Raw genomic sequence first — 22655 nt, 5'->3', positions numbered from 1 at the left:
TATTGGGTTTTAATATAATATTTTGCAGCCTAAATTTACATGATCAGACTAAAATCACCAGAATCTTTAAATAATAATAAACCAGTTCTTGACCTGTACTATTGTAAAATCAGTGATGAATGCCGTGAAGGGTTGCTCTGCAGAAACATCCACACAAAAAGTGAATGTTAGTATAATTAAGTCATGTTTTTGTCCTATTTATGTAAAGTCAGGAAGTCGATGGTGGCTGCTTTGTTGCTGGCCGGCCTGCGTGCTTGTGCAGCTCTGCCCTTCGTCTGCTTTGCTGACACATGGAAACGGGCAGCAGCTTGATGACCTGGCTGCTGTAGTAGAAGCATCACCTGTTAGGCTCATTGTTCTCTCAGCCTGTAGATTTGTAACTGGATCCAACCGAGTGTAAAATCTGCCAGATATGAGGGCATAGATGTGCTACATGTGTTTGTGTTGCGCTATGCTGCTAATGTTAACTTCTTCATTGATATTCATTCATCGGATGCAAAGTAGTTTTAACATTCTCCTTGGTAAGCCTCATTGACTAGAAATGAGAGAAATCTCAGGCCTGTCGCAATAAACGATAAATCAATTAATCACACGATAAATTAAACCTATCGACCTCATTTTAATTATCGGTCTTATCGTCTCTTCCTGCCTTTTTTCTTTCTCTTGATGACACTGAATGAAAAAAGGCTCAGCTCCGGTGCTCTCCACTGACCCTCCCTTCCTCATTTCCTTGGTGTAATGCCCAGCTCACATGACACGAGTTGTCGGCCGACTGTCGGCCCATTTTCAAAACCTGAGAGACGCATTAGCCGATAGAAATCCTAGATATAACGATTCGATCGGGTTCGTCGTGCCCTGTGGTGTCCAGCCCCATGGGCACAAAATAATGGCTACAAGTCCTGTTAACTAATTTTAAAATCAGGCATTAATCAATGCTTTATTAGAATCTAGCTGCAATGCATGTGTCTAGAATCAGCGTAAAGTCCTGACTGAATGAAAATCATTATAACCTATTTATGTCACGTTAACGAAGAACAGCTGAAAACCTACCGGGTTTATCAACTGCGGTTGCAATTTGGCTCCAACTCCTCCCCTTGTCATTTCTATATTCTTTGCACGAAATGTTGAATAAACATTAATGTTGTTTCCACATATCATCTCCGATGTCCGCTGAACTTCGGGTTGCGCCATGTCAGCTGTTTGGGATTCCCCTCCTAATTTCCCCTCAGAAAGCAGGAGGAGAATCCGCGCTTTCTGATTGGCTACCTGTCACATTCAGCGTTAAGCTCCCGGTCGGGCAAAACCCCTGATTTAGATCGGAGCGGCCACGACAATCCACCGTAACCCACCACACACTGCAGGATGATCGGCTACGAAATCATCAGTGAGAATCTTAGATCAGCCAAGGATCTAAGATTGTCATAAGGAGAAAATAGGGGCAAAAAATCGTGTAGTGTGAACTATTGCATTAGGTGGTCGGATGTGCCCGTCTTCTCTATTTAAATCTAGTGATTACTGAAGGACACATACAGACGTCATAATCTGCACTCTTTGGTTTAATGCAATATTTATTTCCACTTTGGCTTTATGTTGTTTAGTTTTTATTCAAGTACGTTTTTTGTTAATGGAGACTGAGAATTCATTTTATTTATTTATTTTTTGTTTTGTGTATTTAGTTTATCAGTTCCAGTGTTATGTGTTCTTTTGAAAATAAAGTGCATCTATCTATGGCAGGAAATCACATGCATTATTAGTCATTTCCATTAAATCAGTGTCAAAAGGTCTTGAAACAATATTATCGTTTACCGCAATAATTTTTTAGACAATTAATCGTCCAGCAAAATTTGTTATCGTGACAGGCCTACTCATCAGACCTGTGATGTTGTGTGCATGTGTTTTCTAAAGTGGGTGGAAACAACGTTTACAGACAGTAAAACGTTTTAGTATCATTCATTAAGTTCATCTAAAGTTGACTGGTCTTATCGATCGACTAACGGTTAATTAAAAAGCCCCCATTTATTCTTGTCAAAAGGGTAGATCATGGAGGGTTACATTTTTCATAATATGTTAAATTTAAATGAAGAAGTGCATCAGTATATTTTAACAATTTCTTGAGTTGTGCAATTCCTGCTTTTCTTGCTTCCTTTCAAACATCTTCCACTACTGAATGTTTTGCTTCATAGTCTTGGATCCTACAGCCTCTTTTTGTGAGGCCAAAACCTATTTTCGTTTAGTGGAGAATAATTTTTCCAGTTCTGATTCATGGTTTCTGTGATGGAAATTCAGTTGCTACAAGTTGATAGTTCTTCTGACATAAAAGTTACACCATGTCACAACATTCCATTTCAGGAAAATCATAGAAAAATACAGCTGCATGAAAAGTGTCTCTTTTGACTTATATTGCATCAACACAAGAACTTTGCTTTAGACGAACCCCAGAGGGAAAAAAAAATCTGCTGCAGGACATGAGCATGTGAAAATACATAAATCTTAGAGTTGTGCAGGCTGTGCTGTTGAAGGGTGTTTAGAGGGTAGCTTGTTGTTGCCAGAAAAATGATGCTGGATTATGTCCTTTGGTAGTTGATGCACAGATGCCTGAATATTAATAGAACTCTATCAGCACAGACTCTGATGCATCATTGAGCTGCATATGAAGCATCGATTAGACTGTTTACGTCTTGTACCGAAAAAAAGTATACCCACCCTTGTTTTTCCCTCAATCTGTTTTTAGCTTGTTGTTCTGCACAGTGTTGTAGGTTTCATGCATTAATGAAGAATAATATTTTCTCCTTTAAAAATAACTGTAAAATACAGTTACTGAGGGTGGCAAAAGATTAGCAGACATGTACAAATGTGTTTGCACTCATTGTATATGTGTGGAAAACTTAAAAAGAAAAACTTATCCAACCTTTAATTTGAGTACATTTAGTCAGTAGAAAAAACTCTATTTTTAGAAAATCAGATTTATCACTTTTAACATATTTTTATTAAGGCTTTTTAGACTTGATCAGTATGCCATGTCTTGGTTTGATTTTTCTGTGTTCCTTAGATCAGATTTGTTTCTGTTTTACATTAGTTCTTCTTAGTGTTTCTAGTTATGTTTATTTCCTGTTGCTAGTAAAAATATAATGAGACCCTGATTTATATTTTTTTAAGTAACTGGACACTAGGAGGAAGATTATTATATATTTTGCTACAAGACATGGTGAGGAGGACTGTTAAACAGGTAAAAACTCCGGTGCGGCATCTTGGACAAAACCAAACACAAACATCTCAAAATTGAGACTAAATAAGATTAAGACTGAGGAAAAAAAGTTCCAAACTTTGCTTCTTCCAATATTTTTGGAAAAAGAAGGAATATGCTGAAATGCATCTCAGTTTTACTGTAAAACAGGACTCTGGATGATCCAGAGAGGCTGTGCAAATCAGATCCCTCAATCTGAATCATCAGCCTTGGAAAATGTTTCTAGGAGAAAACCTTCTTGTCCTGGATTGGTGGAAAAATGCATCAGCTGCAGGGGTGCCACTAATAAAGCCAGTGATTATGTATTGCCATTTATTAAATGCTTTCACATGGGATTTTGTTTTCTCCATTTTATAAAATACAGTCAGATTACAGGTTGTTATTTTTTTTGACAAGTTTCAGTATAAACTTATCCCTCTGTGATAAAATATGGATAATTTTTGAAGGTCTTCTTCATCAGTAATATAAAAAGCTGGTCCAAGTTGCATTAGCAACAAAAGAATGTTTCCATTACATATTATATATGCTTTTTTTTTTCTCTTGCCCATAAAATTTTCATGTGGAAGGAAGGAACTGCTTTGACGGAGCTACTTTCCATCTCAGTCGGAAACATGTTAAGCTTTCTGCTACATTTGTCTTTGGACCATTTTACTTTTTTACAGAAATATATGAATGCATATGATATGTGTATGCATGCTTTATGTAGTATTTAGTCAGTCACACCATTTGTATGTTAAATATGGGTGGAAGGCAGAGATCACTGAGCTGCAGCAATAGAAAAACACCTCTGTCCTTTACAATGGAGCGCTTTGAGCAGCATGGAGCCGCAGCAGTCACAAGGACAGTAGAGCAGCTGAATGCCGGGACAATGTGACTAGTCCAACATGAGATCATGAATCTGAACCACAGCAAGGTTAGCAGCTTCAGATTTAAACAAAAAAAGGAAAGATGGTCCTGAAGGGAGGACATGCGCACACCGTACGGATTGGGTCTCTGAAAACTGAGTACTGCTCAGATTTGTAGGTGTTCCTTGAATTATCTAGGTCTTTATTGTTTCCGTCATAACAAGATCTTCATAGTATACAAGGCTGGAAAAGTCTAATCAATATGTTTTTGCTAATATTGTGAAGGGATCCAGGCATCAGCTGTTTGTCAGCCTTCCAGTTGTCACTGCCTGAGGCTGGAGAAACCCAGAATAATCATACAACCAGACATCCTGCATTGAGGTTTACCTGAAAAGAAGGGAATGTTTTTCAAGATCTGGATATTTTCTGCAAGCTTCATTAAAAATAAATATTTAATTATTGGAAACAATGTAGCTGTGACTTGCTATTGTGTTGGACTGACAAATTCTTAATTTATTCTAACTGTAAAAGGGCCTTAAGCAGCATATATGGTCATTTATTATTTATGTTATCACCAACTGCAACACCCTGCGTGAGAAAGAGAGAGAGAGCAGTGGGCGTTACACAGCTCTGCTGGGAAACAGGATTTTATAATTTTTCATAAATGTTTACAGTATTTTTCGGATTATAAGCCACTACTTTTCCCCTCACACTTTGAACCAAGCGGCTTACAGCCCGGAGCGGCTTTTCTGTGGATTTTTCAGTCTAAATGTGTATTTCCTGTAGATGGTCTAACTCTATTTATCTATTAATAGACTCTTAAGATTTCCCAATCAAACATCTGTAACAGACAGAAGTGTACTCTTCATAAGAATTAAATACTCCCACTTCCTGTTATGTCCAGCTTCCTGTTATCTGCTTAAGTCTAACTCTCTCTCTTAGCCTGAATAAAAATAGCCGATTCTGACCGTCTGCGCATGGCTTGGTGCATCTTTGCATTTTAATCCGCCTTAAAGTCTCACACTGCCTACAGTAACTGTCTAAAGTGGAAATCGGAAGCTGAGACTTGTACATGAGATTAAAACATGTTAAAATAAGCAGCCAGCAACATTTCCTGAAGTCGGTACTTCAGAATGATCCTCTTATTCCTTTGTATTCACTCTCAAAGCCAGAGACTAGCATCTGCTGGTGTCTGAAGTTCAGCATTGCGTTTTTCATTTTACTTCCTACAGTCGGTTGGCGAACTTGTGATCAACAGGGTGGGGACAGAATGCCTGAGGTTCCCCAGCTGTCGCAATTTTATGACGAAAACTCAATGTGCTTTTTAACAGGCAGTCTTTATTGGCCGTAACCTGATTTAGTTTATATTGGTAGATTATGTTTCTACCCAAATGATGGTGTTTGTGATTCCCTTTTTACAAACACAGCTGGTTTTATTGAACCGTTAATGGTTGTTTTGTTCAGGCTGGTTGCAGTGGATGAATGTAATCATTGTGTCTTTTCCATGCAGTCCTCGGATAGTTATTACGCTCCTCTCCTGGCCTTGCCTCTCCTACATGCTGTGTATCTGTTGTACCTTATTGAGTTTTGTACCTTATGTGAGATTAAGAGGATTTCCTTCAGTCTTGTTGCCGGTGTCAGGTCTCTGTTGCACTCTTTTGAAGTTTTCTAATAAAGACAGTTTGATAAAGCATCCATCTTTGTAAGGTTTTGGGGTTTTTTCTCGATGTTAATTTAAGTTTCTATGTCATTTTCAGTTAATTGAGTCTCCTGTCTACCCCTTGATTGTCCCTCGTTTCCCCTGATTACTTTCCCTGTGTATTTATACCCACCTATGTCTCTTGTTCTGTCAGGTCCTTGTCTTACTGTTGTGTCGTGCTTTTGTGACCAGATGCTACCAGTGTCAGAGCTTTGCTTTTGCTAACCTGTGCTGTCTGGATTTCTTGTGCTCTGTTGATTTGCCATTAAACCATCATTCTCCTCCATACCTGCATCCTGCCACGTCCATCGTCACCACTTCAAACCCCAACTCATGACAATCTTACCATTTTTGGATTAGCTGACTATAACTGGCCTGTATTTGTGTCGCCGTTGTGCTGCATCAAAATCATCTACATCTTTATAGAAAACATTTTTCTGCAGATCAACTATTTCTGTTCCTCATTCAGCTTGTTTGAAAATTGCAGTACTAGATAATCTGCAACATGATGGGTTGGCAAAAAATGGAGTATATACATGTTGCTTTTTTTACATTTATTTATCCATTCATTTTGTGTTATTTTGGAGAAGAAAGTTGTTTCTGCGTGTAATGTTGTAACAATTACTTTGACAGTCAATTAATTGGATAAAGAAATTCAACAGATGTTTCATTTAACCATTTTTAAATTTTTTAAATTAAGAAAATAACATTATTTTAGTGAACATTGAATCATTTGTAGCAAAAGATGCATTTCTGCTAGAAAATGTGAAAAGGTCCTCCCTTTTTGCTTGACTTTATATCAATAAAGTTTAGGGCTGATCTATTGATTATTTTGTGGATTAACTGATTGATAGCAATAGGTGCTTAATAGGAGTTTACAGAATTTGAACCAGGTGAGGCTAAAACTGCCACTTGATCAGTTCAGGATCGAACATAATTACAGACAAATGTTTTTGTCTTAATTACAAATTGTATATTTTGTATGCGTGTGTGTATATATATATATATATATAGTAAAGTTTTGTTCTGAAAATGTTCTTTCAGCCAATGCCCACTTTTGGGTCTGTATACTCTAGTGAACAATTAATCAATTACTAAATTAATCTCATTAATTGTTTCAGTTCTAAATGTAATGTTGATATTTAGATCGTTTTAAAAATCACATCTTTGCATAGCAAGATGTGAGCTTTGATGATTTTTCTCTATTTTGAGGACAGTGAAGTGAATGAAATGGTCTCCAAATTGAATATTCTTGGTATTTCTTGTCTCATTTCAAGATTATTATGCACATTTTTAAAGAATAGTTTAAATAGTTATTAATTAAAAAGCAGAAAACAATGACAACATCTCTGGTAAAATATTGTCATACATCATTACCTGTCATGTTAAATATCTGTGTGTAAGTTGAGGGGTTTTTTTTCTGTTTCCATGACAGGTTTAAGGATTTCTGATCAGATTGGCCCTCCAGCCGCCCAATCAGGCGACAGCCAGGCTCAGTGAGGAGGGAGACCAGCGCCAGAGACCCCCTTACTGCACCCACACTGTCGCTCGTCACACTCCGTCCTCAGCACCATGTCCATCCCCAGCAGCAGCCCAGAAAGGGAGAGCTCCGCTGGCGTCCAGCTGGAGTGCCCCTCGTCTCCTCCTGGTTTGGACGCGGACCCCCCATCAACAGGCAGCCCAGTGCTCAGCCCAGACTCTTCCTCCCATGATGCAGTGCTGTCGGCGCCCGCAGCCTCTCCTGCGGACTCTGAGAATCTGAGTCCAGATGAACTGGAGCTGCTGGCCAAACTGGAGGAGCAGAACAGGTAACAGCTGAGTTATTGTGCTGCCTAAACAACTTAAATTCACACATATAGAAGGAAGTTCCCGTCTGATTGTGGACTGGAAGTTAATTTGTAATGATCACTGCAAGAGATCAAACAATGGGGTTTGTTTAATTTTCAAACTGAAGAACAAAATACTTCCCTGTTGCCACAGTTCTGTTTCCTGTTTCTGATGCAGTTTGAGAGTCATATGTACACTGCAAGAAAGTCTTACCAAGTATTTTTCCTTTTTGTTTCTAAGCACAATGACTTAAAATAAGACAAAATTAACTTAAAAGTTAACTTTTTAGCAAGATATAGGAGCTTTATTCAAGTTTGTAATTAATACTTTTTATCAATATTAAGGAATTATTGACTTAAAATATGCTCCTATTTGTTGCTGTGAAGCTAGTTGTCTTATTTCTAGTGTATTAATGTATTTGCACTAGAAACTAATCAAAAATTATTGTTAAAATTGTTTGTTTTTGCACTGTTATGTAGAATCAGATCACTTGGTTTGTATAAAACCAGAAAAGGAATTACAGGGAGATGCGTCAGTACCAGAAATGAACCATACAGCACTGGAAAAAAATGAAGAGACCACTTAAAATGATCGGTTTCTCTGATTTTACTCTCTATAGGTTTATGTTTGAGTAAAATGAACATTGTTCTTTTATTCTATGAACTACTGACAACATGTCTCTGAAATTCCATTTAGTATTAATTTATAGAAAATGAGAAATGGTCAAAATAACAAAAAAGATGCGGTACTTTCAGAACCCAAATGATGCAAATAAAAGTACACATTAATTTAGAAACAGCAACACTAATGTTTTAACTCGGGAAGAGTTCAGAAATCAGCATTTGGTGGAATAACCAGAAGGTTTTCAGTGGTTCAGTGCAGTGAGCTCCTAATTTTTTCCAGAGCCGTGTAACTGGAAGGTGATGGTATTAAAGGTCATGAGTCACAATAACAGACTCATATATACTGACTGACTCTGGACTCTGCCAGCTTTAATTGCAGCAGTTGTAACAAATGGCTAATTAACTTGCAGTAAATGTGACACTGAATTTATACTCGGATTAGCCTTTATTTAAGTCTGCAGTATGACTATAGTCGTTTGCATAAGTATTCACACCTGTTGAGGTAGAAATAAGATCAAAACTGAACTTTCTGAGCCAGCATTCAAAACACCAACACTTCACCACTCTTAATACTCAAACTGAAACATGGCATGGCGGCATTATGACGACGAGAAAGAAAATATGTTTGATGCTGTTGAAGACTTAAAGTAAGAGCAGAGCTTCACCTTCCAACAGGACAACAACTCTAAACATTCAGGCAGCGCTACAGTTTGGATAAAGAAATAATTGCATATTAGAACGGCCCAGTCAAAGTACAGACCTTAATGCAATTGAGAATCAATTTTTTAAAAGAAACTGCAACATTTTGACTTCCTTGTCTCTCCAGTGTTAAGCTGATAGAGTTAAGCTGATAAGTTAAAAATAATTACTCTATGGGGTCAAATAAAAATGGATCCATACTTCCCAGTTTAATTTAACAAGGAAGTATTTTGTGTTGGTCTCCTAAATAAAATATAATTGAATTTATGGTGCAGGGTGTAGCCATGAGGGTTAGCCTCTGATTTGGTTGCCTTCATGAATAAAACCCAGGGATTTAACATGGAGGAATGTGCTGTGGGAATCTAAGAGAGGACAGAAAAGCTAAAAAAAAACCAAAACAAATATAAACAGTATAATTACAAGAAAAAAGGAGCACTTTCAGAAACCTTATGATCAACTTTCCTGTGAAAATGTCAGAATTTCAGCAAACCTAAAGGGATATTCACTCAATCACCTTAATTTGATTTGAAAGGTGACATGAAAAAGGAGCTGCATGATGTAGCAAAAGCTCTTGCTGAACTAGAACAGTGCATTGTGGATTTAGAGACAAAAAAATATGTTGGATCAAAATTGTGGAACAAGTTCCCATTAATATGAGCCAAGAGTCTTCTGTTGCTATTTAAGTCCTTTTTAAAAACATACTTTTTATAATATCTGTAGTCTTTTTAGTACGCCTTGTTCTGTTTTTAATGTGTTTACTTTATTATTGTCTCGGTTTTATCTGTCCCTACTGTACAGCAGTTTGGGTAAACATTTAGTTTTATGTGCTTTTTAAATAAAATGGACTGGATTTTTTTTGGACTGGTTCCAGAAGAAACATTTAAAGTCCTAGAGGACATGGAGGGCGACTCGGGGATAACCTTTTTGGAAAAACTACTGATTGAGCGGATCATTACCAGTGAATACGTCTCCAAATCCAGCGTTTATCTCTGACCTAGAAGCCGAGACTCCATGATGATAAGCTTTCTGCAGTTTAAACTCAATGAAACATTTCTGAAGACGGTCAGAGAAAAAAGCTCATCTTTTTCAATCATGGCTACACGACTGAAGTTTTGGAGAAACATGGATCATACATGTTAATCAGGATGCCCGTAAAGAAATGGGGCATTCACTTCCACACTCCTTTTATTAAATTCCTAATCTAGTGGAAAATAGGGCTGCAGGTATTTAACAACGCACGAGCGGCTGCACAAGAGACGAAGGCTCAGGGGATGCAGGGGAATGTCGCTGGAGAGGATTCAGGGCAAACCTTTGGGGAAAGCATGAAGTACAAAAACAGAAAGGGGAAAGTCAAAAATGTTACTAAAATTGCACTGGTGAAAATTTCCCCTCGATGTAAATGTGCATCTTTACTCAGCTAGACAGCACAGGGTTTGTACAGAACTAAAAATAGGCAATATTAACACTCCATTTTTACAGGAAACAGACGTGTCTGCTGATGAATGTAAGACACTGAAAAGGCATTAAAACTCTCAAATCTCTAGCAAAAAATAAGATATTTCCATAACCGTTTATGCTTCTTTTCTGCTTTGTTCTTGCTTACTTATGTCATCTTGAATAAGACAAACATGCTGATAGACGTTATCCTAAAGCTCATGAACTGTTTGCATGCAGGTTGCTGGAGGCTGATTCTAAGTCGATGCGGTCCATGAGTGGTTCGCGGCGCAACAGCGGCTCCTCGCTGGTGTCCAGCTCCTCTGCCTCCTCCAACCTGTCGCACTTGGAGGAAGATACCTGGATCTTATGGGGCCGAATTGTTAATGAGTGGGAGGAGTGGAGACGCAAGAAGGACAAGCTTCTGAAGGTGAGGTACACCTAGGCTTTATATTTACACTATAGAGTTTGGATAATTGAGCCAAACACAAAAGAGGTTTTAAAAGGTTTATTAAAAATCTGGAACTAGTGGGAGTCGCACAAAAATTCAGGAGGAAATGAAACGAAGATCCAGACGGTGGCAACTGAAGAGATGAGTTAAACAAACCCAGAGCAGCATTAACCTCTTAGATGATGCATCAGCTGCCCTTCCTGAACACATAAACCCTAAAATGAGAACATGCATTACATTTTCAGCTGGTGTGGTTCGGTTTCACCAGCTGAAGGCGAATCACACCTTTTCTTAATTGGCTTATGTCAAACCAATTAAGAAACAAGCCTTGCACAAGAACCACTAAAGAAAATGATGCGAAAACATCAGAAGAAAACACTGAGTGGTGTCAGATTTTAGTGTTTTTATCGGTTCTCTTTTATCTTTAGAAAATGTGTCCAAAACTCTTCAACAATATCATCAGCACTGTGTTTATTCTTCCCATCATGGACAACCAATCCTGTAGATTTGGGAACATTTGCTCTTTATTTGTCAAAGTTCTCTGGGGGGAACCAAATATTTCACCCGGCTCTTTCTTAGTTGTAATGTCACTGAGGTTTGTTTTATAATTTTGGACACTCGCGTGTCTGGAAAATGTTTGTTGGAGTTATTTGTCATGACCTCTGTTTTGCAAAAGGCTTGGATGTATTGGTATGCACAGCCAGCAGTCCTCTGTGTCGCATTCCCCTCTGTGTCCTCTGTCACAAACCAAATTTACCCGTGGGAAGAAAAGATGGATGTGAGACAAGACAGGAAAACATTGTCAGCAACATGGGAGACAGAAAAAGTCAAGAAAAAAATAGAGTTCATTTAGTAACCTATTCTAGTTAGATTTTTTTGTAAGTGCTCTTTTGCTCTTTTTTTGGCTTCTTAAAGTTTACTTTAAAGGCGGATTTCCTTCGACAGGTTAGTTTTGGTCTATGAGCCATGCAAATCATGTTTATTGCATTTTTTTTTACACAAAATCATTCCTGGATAATGAGATCTGGTCAGTTCTGTCCATTGTGAGTGCCTTTCAGAATGAGCTCTTTTAGGGCCTCCTGTCACTTTAAATCCAAATAAGCTGCTTCTGACCACATGGGTTGTGCACTTGCACATGAAAATGGCTGCAAACATTTGCTCAAATATACAACTGTACATCTTTGAAAAGCAGAAGTTGAGCTTGTTAACTCAATTCTTGTTAGTTGAGCTTCCTGCACAACTAACAAGAACGCAACAAATGGCGTCTGGATGGCAAGTCAACAACAAGACACCTGTCTTTTCCAGCAGCCATTGCATAGCAGACACAGCAGTAAAACCAGCCGGACAAACCTGATGTAGCTCCGCTTGGGTGGCTAGGTAACGGGCTGGGGTGGCTAGGTAACGGGCTGGGGTGGCTAGGTAACGGGCTGGGGTGGCTAGGTAACAGTACAGTTTCCGTAGAACGTGACTTAACAATCGACTGGTTTTTGAAACCACTCATTTTCTAGACACCAAAAAATATTAACTTATTTTAAGCGCCTCAGCTGTTTCTAGAGGCAGTTGTACAAAAATATGCAAAACGTGAATCGTACACATACGTCCCCTTTTAAATCTTTGATAGGCATTTACTCAGTATCGAATGAGTGTCTCACGTATGTATTTGCTTTCCAGGAGTTGATCAGGAAAGGTATCCCCCATCATTTCCGTGCCATCGTCTGGCAGCTGCTGGGCAACGCCACAGACATGCCGGTGAAGAACCAGTACTCTGAGCTGCTGAAGATGTCGTCTCCCTGTGAGAAGCTGATCCGCCGGGACATCGCCCGCACCTACCCGGAGCACGAGTTCTTCAAAGGCCAGGACAGCCTGGGGCAGGAAGTGCTCTTCAACGTCATGAAGGTGAGCGCTTCTGCTTCTCATCAGGGACTGAACTTCACTTTGATAGGTTTCACTTTTAGAAAAATGTCAGACATTTATCCCTCCGTGTTTGCAAATTATCTATGATGAAAGCGGTTGAATTAAAATAACAAACTGCCTGTAAAATCCTATAATGACAAACATCATTTGGCGTCACATTGAGGACAGTGACTAGCCCTCTATGAATTAAGTCTTTTTGTGGTTGTAACAGTGTTCTTGTGCTCAAGATGTAAAGGGTTTTGTACGGCAGTTGCACCAGTTTGACCAGCACAAACTCAAATGTGACATTTTTGTCTGACCACCATTCATTCCCTATTAAGCTTTAAATAAACTCTGTTCAGGTGAACTCAAAGGTTTCTTATTTTCCACCAAAAACAAGTTGAAGCAACTTCCCAGATGTTTTGCAGAATAAATTTGAAATGAATGCTTTCGAAGTTTTTAATGTTTTTCTGTTTATTTTATTCTCAGCATTGGATAAACTTTTAATTTTCTTTCAGATGAGCTTATTGTTATTGCTTTAGCAGAAACAAAGCCTAACACAGGCACAACGGGGAACACGACAACAAAAGTAGCAATTGGACTGCATGGATTTTTAGCCAAAAAACAGTAAATAATCTTTGTGGCTTAAAGTCCATAATCTATGCAAACAGTCAGACTTTACAAACACAAACAATACTGTAACAACAAAGCCTTTCCAATATTAAAGATTCTATTTTGCGGCTTTAATTTAATTGCGCGTCGTTAAATTTTATTGCTGAACTGTACACAATAATTGTCTTCAATTATTTTTAAGAATTGTAGCAGCACCACAAATGAAAAATGTTTCATTTAATTAAGTGTGTTAGTCACAGGATGAGTAATTATCTTAATAACTCCTTTTGCTGGAGGGATGAGAAAAACAATTTACATTTTAATAAATAAAACAAAAAAAACTGAACGGAGGAGGTGGACTTTAATTTCATTCTTCCTGGTTGCTGTTTTACAGCTTTCCATACTTCAACATATGTGACCAAAACCTCTTATACGTTGGCATCGTTTGAGACATGTTTGGATCGTGAAATAACAACGACTCAGTTAGTTACCTTAACAGGCCTGATACTGTGATTCTTACAACTACATTTATAAGACTGTTACTTTAGATCTCTATTCGAAACTATAGAAATGTTTTGGATAAGAGGTGAAGAAGAAGTCCAGTTGTCTTCCAGTTAAGCACATAGAAGATCAATAATACTTCACTTTTTATCCTCAGTAAACTGTAAAAGATGAGATGTTACTCATCCCTGGGGATTATTGATGAAATTGGGCTATTAAATTGGCCAGATTTGCAGGGAACCGTCTCATTTTAGTAATACATTTTATCATCTGAAGAAATTAGACGGCATGTTGCCAACCTTGATTCCCAGTTCTGAACTGCTGGAAAACACCAATACACTGCAAAACATTTGAGATGCATTTAGTTGTGTCAACCATCTTCTACTCTTTAAGTCTAATAAATTTTAAGTTTTAGATCTTGAACATAAATGTGAGTTTGTGAAAGATTAACTTGTTGTAGTAAGTTGTTAACTTTTTTTATTAATGTTGTCAAACCTCCAAGAGTTGAATAAACTAGAGTTTTTAGGTAAACACTTAAAAAACTGAAAGAAGAAAAAGACAGGAGTGGGAACTATTTCCCAGAATGCTTAGCGGCATGTTTCTGTATCCTGAGATGGAAGTGCGTCACATTGATCCGACTCTGGTGTTTTATTAAGGAAAATGTTTGTTTTAAAGCCTGAGGATAAAGTCCTGTTCACACTAAATGTTTCTGAGCTGAATTCATTGTGAAGTTTAATAAAATTCATTATCAGGTCAGAAATTTTGTTCATGCAATTTGAAACAAGAATTTAAATGATTCTAAAGTAAAATAAGTTGACTTGATATTGTGAGTAAAATACCAGAGAAATGTGGCTCTTTAACTACGTGAGGACAGTTTCTTTTGTTGCATATTGTGAAATAATTATTTGGTTTAAATTGCAGTATTAAGTTAAAACTCTCAATTTAAGATTAGTGAATTTAAAAAACAATGTTTAAACAACTTGTCTCTCGTTGTTAAATCAACTTCATGAACTTTAATTTCTGAGTTAAAACCAAAACTATTTTCTTGTCGACTTAAATTACATTTTCCAGGCAGCAGGTGGACTTTCATTTTCAAGTTAAACCAACTTCAAATGTTTTACAGTGCACTTTATGCTTATGAAACACACCATTTGCACATACTGTAACATATATCAGCTTTTAAATTAAAATATTCTGAGTAATTTCGTATATATATTTAGAATAATAAAAAGACAAATTAGTTTTATTGAAACAATCCTACTTGACCTTTTTTCACCTTTCCCCTTCACAAACACAGATTATGTTACACGGTTGTTCAGGGATTTTTGCGCTAACATAACTGTAGTGTTTAGCTGAGGAAGACGTGCGTCATGAGGTGTTAGAAACCTGTTAACTGTCCTAATGTAACACGATGAGGAAGAGTCGTTTCTTTCACTTTTACGCTAAACCTTGTTTGCATCATTAATAATCATCCTCCAGGCTTTAGCTTCAAATAACCTGCCACTTTGTTTTTACGTGATTAACTGCTTCATCTACTAATAACAAGGTGCTGCTATGAAAATATGATGTGATTAGCTGTTGCTACTTTCTACCCTTGATCTGCTTTTGTTCTGAAATGAAGGGAAAACAGGCCACACGGAAATGTGCTGTTAATCGCCATGGGAACCAGCTTGCTGTTTACTCGTACAGCTGTGCTGCTCAGGAAATGAAGACGGATATCTGGGCGCTCTCTAATCCCATTCCCCTGGCTGTGACTGTTCTGTTAGGATCTTAAAGGTTTTGTTTTTGTACCAACATGTAACATTATAAATGTAACGTATGTTTGATTCCCAGGCGTACTCCCTTGTAGACCGAGAGGTGGGTTACTGTCAGGGCAGTGCGTTCATCGTTGGCTTGCTGCTAATGCAGGTATGAATTAAACAGTATTTTTCTAAGGTTACAGTGTCTTGTTGACTTTTTGTGATAGACTAACAACAAGGAAGTACTTAAGTTTGAATAGAAATCAATTGAATTGATTGGACTTTGCATATTAAATATAGTCATAAATATAACGGATTTAGAAAATTCCAAGTTGCATCAATAGTACCATAAAACCAGCAAGACAAAAATAACATTAATACAGTTTTACTAATAGAAATAAATGTATAAACTACATGTGACAGACAGATTTTATTGTCATTCAACTGTACATTTAAAAATGTACAAATTGAGGGAAATTTAATTGCAAGGCTCCAATAATAATAAATAAGTAATAATAAAAGAATCAATATAAATGTATATAATAAAAGATTGAACTAATGGGAGTTTAGTATTTGGTCTGGAAAACCGACTTTAAGAGGCCTATGTCAAAGTGCTTGTTTCTTTCAACATGTTTACAAAACTGTATCTGTCATTTTTCATTTAGCCTTTATTTCACCAGGAAAATCCAACTGAGATTTTCAATCACAATGGGAGATCCACTTGTGTCATTTAATCTCAGTAAAAATCCAGCTGTCCTCTGGAGGTTTCAGATGTCTGTAAAGCTCCTTCTTCATTATATCTCAGTCTAGCCAGTTAATGTCTGGTTTGGTTGCAGCCAGTTTGGGTGTGTCTCTATCGGCAGAGTGTTCCCCTCTATATGGGTGTGAAAATGGGCAGGAACTGTGGTTGACGCAACGATGATGTCATTTTGCGCATTCACCCTTAGGCAGCCAGTTTCTTCAAAATATCTAGATATATTTATTTGTTGCCCCGTCCAGTTGATGTTGCACATGTTCTTCCACGGGCCTGTAAAATATAGGTTGGCCTCCTTCCTGCAAGCATTGACCTCTAGTCATTCAGCCAAAGCTACCGTGGAATCATTTAGATTGAAGCAAGTGTCAGAAAGTCCGAACCTAAAATCTGTGGCATAACTTCAAAATTGCTCACTGAGTTTGAGCTGTTTTGCAAAGAAAAGCACACAGAAATTTTAGTCTCAAGAACTGATGGAGACTTATTGTAACTGCTGCATTATGTATTTTTCAGGCACATAATGCCATTTTAAAGCACAATCAAGTAACTATGTTGCCTTCAGTTATCATAAAATTGCTGTGTATATTAAAAATGACTTAAAAGAAATTTCATTTTGTAATTTATCGCCTTGAAATTGGGCCTCTGTCTCTTTAAGAAGCTCCTGCTCTTTCTGACACTCCGCTTTAAGCACGTTATCACGACAACCTTTCTCCTTTACGCCTTTAACGACACCAGCTTTGAACTGAGAAGTAGTTTGTATGATGAGCTCGGAAGATGCACAGACTACTCTTTTCAGGATTTTATAGTTCAAAAAAATATGAAAACCTTATGAATCTTTTACTGTTTTACTGCTTTGCCTTCATCTATCACAAAGAATCCTGGTACAATTCATTCACATTTGTGGTTCTATTGTGAAAAAGGTTCAAATCTATAAAATAAATTAGCTGTATATTCTTTATTTTGTCCAAAATGAGCCCTGTTGGACTTCGAACCAATAAAGTAACTCCTTCACTCTTTGTCCTCCTCCCAGATGCCAGAGGAGGAGGCATTTTGTGTTTTTGTGCGACTGATGCAGGAGTACCGTCTGAGGGAACTGTTCAAACCCAGCATGGCCGAGCTTGGCCTCTGCATCTACCAGTTTGAATATCTTCTACAGGTAAAAAAACAAAAAACAAAACAGAGCAAGAGTTGTGCTGTCTTAATTGACCACAAGGGGGAGCCAAAACATGTATTTTGATCTCTGAAAGTCACTTCCTTTTAAGAGGTTTGGCTGTGTTTACGATTTGATGCCGCTTGTCTCTGCAGGAGCAGCTTCCAGAACTGAACATCCATTTCCGCTCCCAGAGTTTCCACACATCCATGTATGCCTCTTCCTGGTTCCTCACCCTCTTCCTCACCTTCCTCCCTCTACCTGTCGCCACACGCATCTTTGATATATTTATGTATGAGGTAGGGAGCATTCTGCGGATATGTCAGGAGATTTGGTAACACTTTATTTGAAGGGGTGTGAATAAGACTGACATGACACTCTCATGAACATGAAGAAGTCTTTATGAATGTTTGACAGTTGTCATGGAGTGTCATTCAGTAAATGACACTTTTAATGCAAAGTTGCTGTAAAAGTTGCATTAAAAGTGCTAACTTTGCATGATTTTGTAAATAATGACAATTTAATGCAAAGTTGGCATTTTTAATGGACTTTCAATGCAACTTTTAGAGCAACTTTGCATTAAAAGTGTCATTATTTACCGAATGACACTTACTGACAACAGTCATAAACATTCATAAAGACTCGTTCAGGTTCATGACAGACATTGTCATGTTTATGACAGTGTCATGTCCGCCTTATGCACACCCCTTCAAATAAAGTGTTAATGGAGATTTTGTTCACAAGATGACACGTGCATATATACTAAAATGTTTGAACGGTGTCCAGGGCCTAGAGATTATCTTCCGTGTGGGTCTGGCCATCCTGCAGTACAACCAAACCGACCTCATTCAGCTCGACATGGAGGGAATGTCACAGGTAAGCGTCTGCAGCTGTGTGCCACTTTCTGTACAAAATAGTTTCATGTACAGATTCAGCCACGAGACAAAACACTCCATGTCCCAATTTCCCCACCGCACGCGAGCTTCCTGAGCACAGCTAAGATCTATTTTGATAAAAAAAGAAAAGAAAAAAGAAGCTTTGTACAGTTTAGGACCTTTTTTTATCAGTGTTGCATAGAAAATGAAACAGACAGTATTTTATTTTTACTCTATAGTTTACGTTTGTGGTCTAAAACCACATTTAGCCTGTTTCATATGTCTGTTATCGTCAGGAGGCAGCAGTTGTTCAAGACCCCTGTTGCCTGGTAAAATCTGGTTAAATAAGTGAAATGTCTGCTGCTGATCTTTATTTGCAGAAAGAACTTGTGGAAAGAAGTAAAAGCTATTCCTGTCAGCTTTTAGAGTATTTAACAGGCTTTATGTACTATTTATGTGTGTTGCTCCGTTTTATTTTGTTCGGATTTATCTGAAAACATGTGCCACAGTGAAATCAGTGCATTTTTATTTGCGCAAAAAATGTTTAATTCATCAACAACCATTATTTAACTAGGATAAAAACTCTGTGGCAGCAGCATGATTGCATTAGTTACTAACAAATAGACACTTTCACTCAACAACAATATCATCATTAAAAATTTGAAAACATAGCTCATATAATCACTTTTAAAACAAAAGCACAGACTGTGTTTCTGCTAGATCTTTTAAAATGTCTTCTAATATTGTCTTTTCGTAACAAAATATTGAGCTCAAAACACAAGATGATAGAAAATGTTCAGTTTACCAGATTAAATTATTACAGTTTGCGGGGAAAACTAAAAATCCCCTTTTTTTGTTTTTTTTTGTTTTGACAAATGGAGTAAATCTCCACTGTATTTTTAAGTATCCATAATCAGGGTAGAACGTCCTAGTCCAGTTTTGACCAGTTCATTTGTTCCAATGTTTGTGTTTGTGTATTTCTGACGTAGCCTTGTAGCCAAAACCAGAGAGAAGTGCAAGAGAGACCAGATATTAACAAGGGTGATGAAACTGCTTCTGGAAACTTTGTGCTGCTGTGTGACTTAAACATTCTTCTTCCGCACATGCGAGTCGCTTTGGGGACGTAAACCAGTCGCACAGAAATCTCACTGGGGCCACGTTTTATGAGTGGTATGAATGACGATGCAAAATAATTGGATTTCAGCACAAAACCTGAATTGAGCATCAAGACCTGCTGTAACCTTAACCCAACATTCTTCAACACAAACAAGAGAAAAAACGTGGAGGCTTTTTTTGTGAGCATCCACCCTCACATCCTGGGTCAAAAATAAGAGTTTATCAGACACCTTCACTTACTGATGGCAGCTCGAACGTTTGGCTTTACAGTGGCATTTCAATATCACGGTTCAGGGTCACATGGTAACAATATTCTCAATAAGAGCAGCCGCTCCATGTCTGCTTTGTAGACGTTCGATATTAACGAGCGTCTTCGTCTTGTGTTTTCCTCTCAGCATTTCCAGAAGGTGATCCCCCATCAGTTTGACAGCTGCCCCGACAAACTCATCCTCAGGGCCTACCAGGTCAAATACAACCCCAAGAGGATGAAGAAGTAAGACGCCTCTTTACTCAGCTGAAACCGGAGGCTGAGTGAGCTTTATGCAACACTTAGGCTGTTCCACAGAAGCAGACACACATCCGCCACACTAAATTAGGAGAGATGGTCTCCTATGATTCATGGTTTCTTTTAGTGCATCGTACTGTAAAAGGAAACTTGATTAAAAATTCAGTTATTGGGAACATTTGAAAAATGATGATTTTTGATGTCTTATTTTTTTCAGACTTGAGAAAGAATACACCACAATTAAGAACAAAGAAATGGAGGAGCAGATTGAGATAAAGGTTTGTATAATTTACATATTTATGCTTATAGAAAACCCATTTTTATTATTATTACTACAATCACCATCTTCTTATTGTTATTTTTAACTGTTTGAAAAACTATAATAATAGTCTATAGTTTAAACTAGGGCTATTGTTTATCTTTGTGTGGAGAAAGGCTGCCGTACTCCAGGCATTGCGCCAGTCAATTTAAGGATGCTTAAAACATCCTTAAAATGAAAAACGATAAAAACCCGGACATTATCATAAATGAGTGAAATGCCCCTATATGCCCTGGCCTGAACTTGAAAATCGGACGCTGTGCTGCTAACACTTGGCGTTCGTCAAGAACTCATAGGTGGAAGTGAGAGTGCTGCGTAACATAAATAATCACCCGGTGCGCTAAATAATAAAACATAATTTATCAAAGCTTTGAGGCAGGTAATTTTCCTCGAGGAATTTTAATAATCGAGATACTCGAATCACTCAAGGACTCACTACAGCCCTAGTTTAAACTATAAACTATTGTTATTTTTATCTTTATGTGCCAGCATTTTGAGTTGCCTTTGGCTGAGAGGTACCATATAAATAAAGCTGCCTTGCCTTGCCAAGCTGCCGAAAATCTGACATATTCTATAAGTTCTTATTTACATTTGCTTATTTTGTTTGTTCAGAGATTACGCACAGAAAACAGGCTGCTGAAGCAGAGGATTGAAACACTAGAGAAGGTAAGAGCAGCTGCCTGTTGATTTAAATCAGCAGCTCTGCTGAAGCTGAACTGCCACATCAGGCCAGTCTGGGAGTTTTATTCAGTGCTGGAATTAGAAACTGTAATACTGTGGGTTTAAATTCACGCTTTTTGTTTTGGGGTTTCTGTCACCTCTCCTTGTGTGTGTGATTGTTCAGCCGGTGAAAACCGAAGTCCTCGTCTTCTGTGAAAGATGTTTTCTTAGAATTAACTTGATGCTGCTGCTTCTCTTGCTCACAAACATTTCTTCACTTCTCTCTTCACTTCTCTACATTTGTTTCCTTTTTTGTGGTTTATCTTCCATGGTTTCCCACTCTTTTTTTTTTATTTCACCATCTCCATCACTTTTTTTCACCCTCTTGTTCCTCTCCATGGTTTCGCTGTAGGAGAGTGCTGCTCTGGCAGACAGACTGATACAGGTAGAGTACTGTGCACCACTTTCCCACAGACCTCTGGCTAACCTCTGCCTTACTCACACCTTCCCTCTCAGCCTCACTGCAGTAGTTTTCCATTAACCTGACCAGAATGCATGAACATAAATTATATGCTGTCTACTTTTTCAGCCCACGATATTGTCTGGTCCCTGAATGCATGATGGAATTATTTTATACATCATAATCCTTGCATGTGGCATGCCAGTGTTAAAAATGCATATTTCTATCATAGATGTAAATGGATTTAATGCTAAACACCAACACAAAGTATCCACTTGCCATCAGACGTTTGTAATGTAATATTATCATAAATCCAGCTGTTCTGTGAAGGCCTCAAAGACTGAAAGAGGCAGCAAGCTGAGTGAGTGAAAAGTGTAAGAGTCAACATTTCTCCGTGCAATTCCAGTACAAATATAACATTGTTTGAAAGAAGACGCTATATAGTGAAATAAATGGATTACGGAAAACAAGCGGTGAAAATCTTCATCATATGAGACCAAAAATGAAACTTTTAGGCATACACATGATCGTGAACGCACATAATGCTGGTGCTAAAAGTTCACCTTCCTGCAGAATAACGACCCTAAATGTACACCCAGAACTGCCATGGAATCGTTTAGATAGAAACAATTTAATGTTTTAGAATGGCTGTCGCAGTCTAGACCTGAATTCAGGAAGAGTCACCATGCAGTCTGACTGAAGAGGATTGCAAAAGAGAATGGGTAAGCTGGGGTGGAGTTGCAACTTTAGGTGTGAAAATAAGGTGGAGTATTTTTGTTTAGTTTATAGTGCAATATTTTAGCACACTTAAATAAAAAAAAATCTGGCTTAATGTTTTAGAATGGCTCAGTCGCAGTCTGGACCTGAATAAGTAACTTTTTAGCAAAATAAGAGGTCAGTTGATTTCTGCTTTAAAGTCCCAGGCATGCGCTTTCTGAGCAAAGTTAAACCAACAAGATATAGGTGATAGTTTTGTGCTTGAACTATTGACCCTTTGCGCGTGACGTCACTCTCTGTGAATTTACGCCATGACGGGCGTCAAATCAATCATCAAATCTGCTTTAAAGCCTGGCAAAAACGCGCATCTTTTAGCCTAATATCGCTGTTCTTTAATTAACTTAGCAGTAAAAATGGTCACAGGTTGCAAAAAGGATACAAACCAAACTTGTCGTTTTATTGTATAACTTTTAAATCAATCAATCAAATTTTATTTGTATAGCACATTTCAGCAGCAAGGCATTTCAAAGTGCTT

General features: G+C 37.8%; 1 protein-coding gene across 2 annotated transcripts in view; it reads left to right on the top strand.

The window, feature by feature from the left end:
- Positions 1-22655, top strand: part of evi5l (ecotropic viral integration site 5 like) — a 46942-nt gene that overhangs the window by 4172 nt on the left and 20115 nt on the right. The window contains exons 2-12 of one of the 2 annotated variants that reach the window (XM_016680439.1): positions 7224-7596; positions 10612-10801; positions 12494-12718; positions 15662-15736; positions 17349-17474; positions 17624-17767; positions 18255-18344; positions 19855-19952; positions 20182-20242; positions 20896-20949; positions 21356-21388. In XM_016680439.1, the coding sequence (XP_016535925.1) occupies positions 7361-7596; positions 10612-10801; positions 12494-12718; positions 15662-15736; positions 17349-17474; positions 17624-17767; positions 18255-18344; positions 19855-19952; positions 20182-20242; positions 20896-20949; positions 21356-21388 (1332 nt within the window). In that variant the 5' untranslated portion in view covers positions 7224-7360. The remainder of the gene's footprint in view (positions 1-7223; positions 7597-10611; positions 10802-12493; positions 12719-15661; positions 15737-17348; positions 17475-17623; positions 17768-18254; positions 18345-19854; positions 19953-20181; positions 20243-20895; positions 20950-21355; positions 21389-22655) is intronic. The other variant, XM_007569552.2, reaches the window with a different exon arrangement.

Source organism: Poecilia formosa, unplaced genomic scaffold (assembly GCF_000485575.1).
Source record: "Poecilia formosa unplaced genomic scaffold, Poecilia_formosa-5.1.2 Scaffold242, whole genome shotgun sequence".
In the NCBI taxonomy this organism is placed as follows: domain Eukaryota; kingdom Metazoa; phylum Chordata; class Actinopteri; order Cyprinodontiformes; family Poeciliidae; genus Poecilia; species Poecilia formosa.
The sequence above is the reverse complement of the archived record's forward strand: the minus strand, read 5'-3'. Positions and strand labels throughout refer to the sequence as shown.